The 6,722-nt window shown below is 57.2% G+C and overlaps 1 protein-coding gene across 1 annotated transcript; it reads right to left on the minus strand.

The window, feature by feature from the left end:
* Nucleotides 1–202: 202 nt before the first annotated feature.
* KLHDC7A (kelch domain containing 7A) lies at nt 203–6,519 on the minus strand. The gene has a single exon (XM_019654930.1). It carries the CDS (start codon nt 6,145–6,147, stop codon nt 3,766–3,768), a length of 2,382 nt encoding a protein of 793 aa, XP_019510475.1. The 5' UTR covers nt 6,148–6,519; the 3' UTR covers nt 203–3,765.
* Nucleotides 6,520–6,722: the final 203 nt, after the last annotated feature.

The raw sequence follows: 6,722 nt of genomic DNA on the forward strand, positions 1-6,722 counted from the left end.
GGGCTGGCCCCTCCAGACAGCCTTGCCTTTCTGGCTGGGCATTTTCAAGGGCAGCTTTGTACCCTATAGTCAGGGCAGGGCCTGGGCCCCAGCCCTAGGCAAATGCTGTGGCTTCTATGGTTGTTTTAAGAATCGTGCTATTCCAAACAAGACCCAGGCTGGGCTTCTCTTGTAAATATTGATAGAGGCCCCAGACAGAGAGGAACAAGAAAACAAGGGACGTTTTATTTATGATAGAGAAAGAAACCAACAGGAAAAAAAAAAAATCTACAGGCCCAACAGGGGGGAGGGATGTTAAATAAACCGTGGTGCAGTCACTTGATGGAATACTGTGCAACTATTGAAATGATGTTTACCGAGGGTTTGTAATAACACAGGAAAATGCTCATTCTCAAAAGCTAAGCGAAAAAAAGGAAGTGACGGAATTGTATATTCAGCACAATAACACCCAGGCAAAAATCGAGCCCAATCAAAGTCACACATGCAAGAAACAGGCTGGAGGGGCACACGCCACAGCGGGGGTTAATTGGGGAGATTTTTTTTTTATACTTTTCTCTATTTTCCAATTTTTCTTTTTTCTATAATGGTATGGTTAGCTTAATGTAGAAAGCAACTCACACTTAAGGTGTGTGTGTGTGTGTGTGTGTGTGTGTGTGTGTGTGTGTTTCCCTAAAGAAGAAAGGACCCTTACTGGAAAAGCAGGACAGATGACCCAGGGAGAAGCCAAGTGGCGCGGAGATCACCCTGAGCTGAGGGCTGCAGGTGGACAGACCAGGGTGTTAAACAAGGTCAAGTAGAGAGCCTAGACCCTGCACGCTTGGAGTAACGTGGGCTGATGGACATCCAGCCACACACCCAGATATGGCATCTGTGATGTCCTGGGAATTATTTTGACTCTCATCCCTAAACATGCAAACTCTTCTTCTCTCTTGGGAATGTCTCCATGCAGGGAGCCCCTTTCATAAATGTTTGGGGAACAGAATTCTCTCCCGTACAGGAAAGGCTAAGGCAGCATAGCTGGGCTCCTACCCTTTTCACACACCAAGACGGAGCTCCTAGCAGGCAGCGTGGCCCTCTTGCACTGGTGTGACAAAGCCCTTCAGGCGGCATGGCCTGCCTTCCTGTGCCTTGTGCCAGCCCTGGTCTATGCGTCTCCCAGATCCCCTTTACGGTCTCTGCTCCAGGCCATCTTCTCAGGGAGGCTTGGTCACATTATCCCACTTTCCTGCCTTCACTGTCTCTATTGGCACTTATGTGACACGGGTTCTATTAACTTATGCATTTGTTTTTCAGAATTGCCTATTTCCCCCCATTAGAATGTGAGCTCCTTGAGGGCAGGGGCCTCTGGGGGGTACTGCAGGCACCTCCAGCACCAGGAATAATGGCTGGCCTCAACATTCTATCAATGAACGCTGACCATCATGGCCCAGACGGCCTTGGCAGGTCTCCTGAACGACCTGGCTCTACCATGACGGCTCTTACCATTTTCCTTCCTCAACTCAACTCCAGAGATGAGAAACACGCCAGCTCTGATCTATTGGTAGTGACTGCCTGGGCCCTGTGCTGAAACAATGCTGAAGTTGTTGTAAGGGCTTAACAGAAAGAGATAGAACAGTTAGTGATATGCCCCACCGGACGGGACCCTGGGGAGGCAGAAAAGATGGGCCACTTCCTGTGTCAGCCCAGGCCCAAATCTCAGCTCTTTCTCTCATTGTGAAGACCACACCCGCCATCATTGGTTCTGGAACAAACTTTGCTGTCTTATCCCTGGAATCGTCTCCCTAGTGCTTACCAGGTGTACGCAATGGGCTTCTGAAAGGCTTTCCAGAATGATCCCTAGTTCACGCTTGGCTTGGAGCCCTCCCAATGCTCCCCAGCTTGGCTGTGGTCTTTTCCTCTGCCTGTCTCCTCACTGGAGTCCCGTCCCTGGGGCTGGCTCTGGCTTCACCTGCCACAGCTTCCGCATGGGGCTTTCCTCCCCAACATACCCCAGGCTGGCACCACAATGACAATGCCACCTCCTAGTCATGCTACTGAGCCCCACCTTTTGGGTCGCTTCACGCCTGAGTGTTGACTCTGACCTTGAGCACGACCTTGGCAAGGGATTGGGGTCACTCTCCATAGTCCCAGCTGACTTTTCTCTCCCAGCCTCCAATTTAGGAATAAACGAAGCAGCCTCAGGCCCTAGGCCTTGTGTGGTCCAACAAGTCTCCTCGTCTTTGTGCCAACCTCCTTCTCATTCTTCGTTCCAATCCTGACCTTCCTAAATGGCCCTGGGCTCAGCCCCAGCAGGTATCGTGGGTAGAACGTTCCCCAGATACTCTCATTTATCCCCCAGGCAGAGAAGTACATGCTCCACCCCATTTTCAAGACAGGGACGCTGAAGTAAAGCATCCTTATCTCGCTCACCTGTCAGGCCCTGCTCTGGTGTGCAACCCCGCCATCTCTACTTCTTTCCTCCATGTGTTTGTCACATAGATGGAGTCCCAGCTTCTGGCTGGGACCAAGAGCATGGCTGTTCTCCTATCTGTATGTACGTCTCCCTTCAGAGATGGAGCAGGGCTGTGGCTATAGATTGGACCAGTCTCTCCCCGTTCTCTCCAGAAGAATGAGTAACTTCTTGAAGTTGGAGGGTCTCCTGCCTTTGAGATCTGATGTGAAAGAAGACCCCAGTCTCCTGATGTGCCCCTAGAACCTTCTAGCTCCTTAGCGCCATCATGGGCCCACCCCTCCCTGGTCCTCTCCTGTCTGACGAGGCCAACCAGGTGACAACATGGAGCAGGGTGGACAAATCATGCCATCACCTCTCATCGGCCCAGAAGGACTGACTGGCAGTGGCTGCCCCTAGCTCCCAGATGTGAGGCTGGGTGGCTTGGACAGCTGCACTGTGAAGGGTTCTTGGATCTGGGGAGGGAGTCAGTGGTGAACTAACAGTGAGCCCAAGCAGGGGCCCAGGAGGAGGGTGGCCTCTGGATTGCATCTTCTCCTGCCTCTCCCGAGACCTCATATATGGAATCAATTGCGTTCTTAGTAGACCTCTACAAGAAGACATACCTTGTCCAATGGCTGCTAAAAGTGGAGGTTTCTCATACTAGAATCCCAGGTAATGAGAAAAAGTGAAGTGGGCTTTGGTTAATTTACTCCACAGGGAAAAAAGTCCTCCAGCTTTTAGCTGCTCTACTTCTCTAACCATCTCTCCCTCTGGCTGGGCCCCCTGGAGCTCCCCTGGGCTCCTTCCGGTCCTGCCAGAGCCACTCCCTTTATTTTTCCCACCTGTGTGCTCCAGGTGCTTCTGGGAACATTGGTGGCTGGGGCCCAAGGGGCAATGTTTAGGAAGGGGCCTTGGTGGCTTATAGAGAGCTCGCCCATCTCTAGTGGGGTCAGCTTGAGGGGTCGCTGGGGTCAACTGGCACATGAATCACAGTTGTGATGAGGTTGTACCCCTGAACTTTGCTGGGGTCCTGGCACCACCCCCCAATTCAGATCTGAAGCAAGCTGGTGGCCATCCCCGCAGACGTGGCTAAGAGCAGCCTACCGACACCAGTCCCAAGTTCTGTATTCACACTGGCTTCTGCAGCCCACTGACAGCAAAGACACATCTCAGAGCTCCAGCCAGAGGAGGAGGTAGGACTAGCATTAGCCTCCTCCTGGCCAAAGTCCTGGCCACCGGACCTCCCAGAAGTGGCCCCTGGAACAGTTGGACCACACAACAAATGTCTTGCACTTTGTCTCAAGTTTTGCAGAAGGAGCCCAGCAGAGGGGCGGCTATACACTGGTCTGAGGCACATCGGGGCCCGGCAGCGTCAGGACGGTGGGCAGGAGGGTGCCCTGCGGGGAGGGGAAGCTCTGCAGCTCCTTGGGCACAAACCTGGGTGAGAGGTGGTCGGCCAGGAAGCTGAGCATGCGCCGGCGCCCCACACAGTAGATGAGGCTGTCCACCACAGCGCACTGGAAGGTGTCTGGGTAGGGCGTCCGGTACGTGGCACACTGGTACCAGAGGCGGGCGCTGGCACTGCAGCGGTGCACGTCCATGCCCAGGCTGCGGTTGAGGTCAAAGCGGTAGAGAAAGCCACCGACCGCCACCATCTCGGCCGTGCGGTCCTTGCCCCCCGCCGTGGGGCCCACCTGCCAGCGCTGCTCCTGGGCCGAGAAGCGGAGCAGCAGGTAGCGCAGCGTGCCTCCCGTGACAAAGATATCACCGGCACATGCTGTGGCCGTGTGTGCCAGGGCGAAGGTATCATTGGGGAGTGGCGGGGCAAAGGTCCAGCGGTCCAGGCGAGGGTCATAGCGCTCGACCGTGTTCAGACACTCGCCCCCAATGGCGTACAGGTACCCGTCCAGGGCCACCAGCCGGCACTGCGGCCGGGCTTGGTTCAGTGGGCACACCTCGCTCCAGATCCCCGTCAGTGGATTGTAGCAGAAAACTCGGTTGGAGGGCCGGCCGCCAGACCCCTGGCAACCGGACACCACAAAGAGATAATTGAAGAGACTGCAGATGGCACAGCCCCGGGACACAGCCTCGGGGGGCAGAGGGGCCAGCAGGTGCCAGGCGTCCCGCTCATTGTCATAGCAACAAAGGCGGCCAGAGTCCTCCTGAGGGCACATGTCGGCCACCACCAGGCGCTTCTGGCCCCGGAGCCGTCGCTGGAGGACGAGCTCCCGCTCGGCTCCGCTCAGACACCCGTAGATGTCTGGGCTGCGCAGGACCTGGAGGTAGTTGTCACTCATCACCTTGTAGGCGGCCTCCTTCAGGGCTTCCAGGTTCTGTCTCTTGGCCAAGGTCAACACCTCGTAGCAATTGCCCAGATCCAGGTGGACATCTGGGACTGAACCTGGGGTGAGAGGGAGGTGGAAGAAATTGGTCCCGGCCACAAGCTGCAGGTTAGGCTCCCCACTACTTCCGGCTGAGCTGGACTCTAGAGAATCCTCGGATGTGGGGCAGCCAGGTGGGGCGCCCTGGTCCAGGCAGGATGGAGCAGGGCCCCCAAAGCCATGGAGCTGCAGCTGAAGCTCTGGGTTCTCCACGATCTGAAGGAGGCTCTCCTTCCTGCTGAAGCCACGTGTGGGGGGCGACAGCACAGGCTGGGGGGAGGCAGTTGTGTCGCCTTCACCTGCTCCGTCATCGGCATGGCTTCCAGAGGCTACCCCTGTTCCCAGGGGGGCTGGCACAGGAGGCGGCGCCTCAGCCAGGGCTGCTGTCCTGGGGGCCGGCCTGCCCCTAGAGGTGGCCTGAGAGGTGGATTCGACATAGTACTCATACAACTTGCCCTGCAGCCTGGGCCTGATTCCCTCCACCTTCTGTATGAAATTCTCCTCCACTCGCACCCGGGCCACTGACGAGAAGGTGTAGGAGGCGTTAGTGGCCCCCCCTTGCTGATACAGGGCCAGGCCCATGTCTGAGGCAGCCCGGAGGGCCCCAACCTCTTCCCTGTGGAACCCCGTCAAGCGGGTGAAGACCCAGCTGTTGCTCATGTCATTTTTGCTTTCTGTGCGAGCCATCCAGAGCTGGTGGGGTGACTCCTCCGCTCCGGCTCCTGGCTGCTCGGAGAGTCTGCCCTCCTGCCATGGAGCCGGCTCCCTACCCACGCCGCTGCCGTCTACCGCAGCGAGGCCAGTTGGGGAACTTTTGGGTTCACCGCCCAGAGGGGGGCGGCGGGGCAGCTCCGGCTTACCGCCAACAGTTGTTCTGGCTGCCTGGCCACTGCAGTAAGGAGGCGCCAGGCCAGAGTCCGGGCACTGCCCACCCCGCTGCTCACCAGCTCCTTCCCTCTTGGGCTTCTGAGTCTCTCTAGCTTCCAAGTCGCTGGAAGAGGCCCCCGTTGCCAGGACTCCGGAGCCCCCTGGATTCTCCCAGCTGCAGCCCGGCAGTGCTCCGGCCCCGTGGCTTCCTTTCCGTCGTCTCAGCTCGCGCTGTGGTGCCCCAGGAGCAGCCCCCTGGACGTCAGGCTGCCCGGAGCCTTCTGCCTCCTCCTCGGCCTTGGCCTTGGTGTACCTGCCCCACAGTGGGGCCTGGGCAGGCCTTGACTTGTACAGCCTGTAGGCTGCGGTCACCAGGAGCAGGGTGGCTGCGGACAGCACTACCTTGCCCGTCAGCTGCATGTCCAAATGCCAGTCTTGGGCTTCGGCTCCTCCTCCTCTGGGAAGCATGTTTCCCAAGCCGACCTGGGGCTCAAGAATGTAAAAAATCCGATTAATGATTACTTAACAGGGGCCCGTTCCTGGTTCCTGCTGAGCTGAGCCAGAGAGGGTTCCGGGCTGGCTCTGGCCGGCCCGCTGAGGAGTTGGAGCAAAGGTGACTTTGAGCTTGCAGAGGGCAGCTAGCTACGGGAGCCCCAACTGGCAGATCTCGCTGGCCTCTTTGGAGCCTTCGATGCTTTCCCTGGGGGTGAGGAGGAGCCTGCTCGGAGCTGAACTTGTGATCAGCCTCCTGAGCCGGCCCGCGGCAGCTGGAGGATGTTAGGACTGTCCAGCGGGCACGCAAAGAGGGAGGAAGCTCTTGACCAAACAGTCACCCGATGCCAGGAAACGCACGGGGTTGGTTATTATTTGTGTGTGTGCTTTATTTTCTCTTGCAAATCCACTGGGCTAGGAGGGCTGGGTGTGGTGAGCATGGGACAGGTGGAGCCTCGGCAGGTGTAGTATGAGACCCGCCCAGGTCTGTCTCCTTTATATTGAGGTCTGCTGGTCCCCATGGCAGGGGGTGGGGTCTGCAGTTAGCAGCA

The sequence above is a fragment of the Hipposideros armiger genome, unplaced genomic scaffold (genome assembly GCF_001890085.2).
Source record: "Hipposideros armiger isolate ML-2016 unplaced genomic scaffold, ASM189008v1 scaffold_232, whole genome shotgun sequence".
Classification (NCBI taxonomy): Eukaryota; Metazoa; Chordata; class Mammalia; order Chiroptera; family Hipposideridae; genus Hipposideros; species Hipposideros armiger.

Bases quoted from the DNA above. Each gene is read 5' to 3' on its own strand.
- KLHDC7A (XM_019654930.1), bottom strand. From the start codon at position 6,147: ATGCTTCCCAGAGGAGGAGGAGCCGAAGCCCAAGACTGGCATTTGGAC.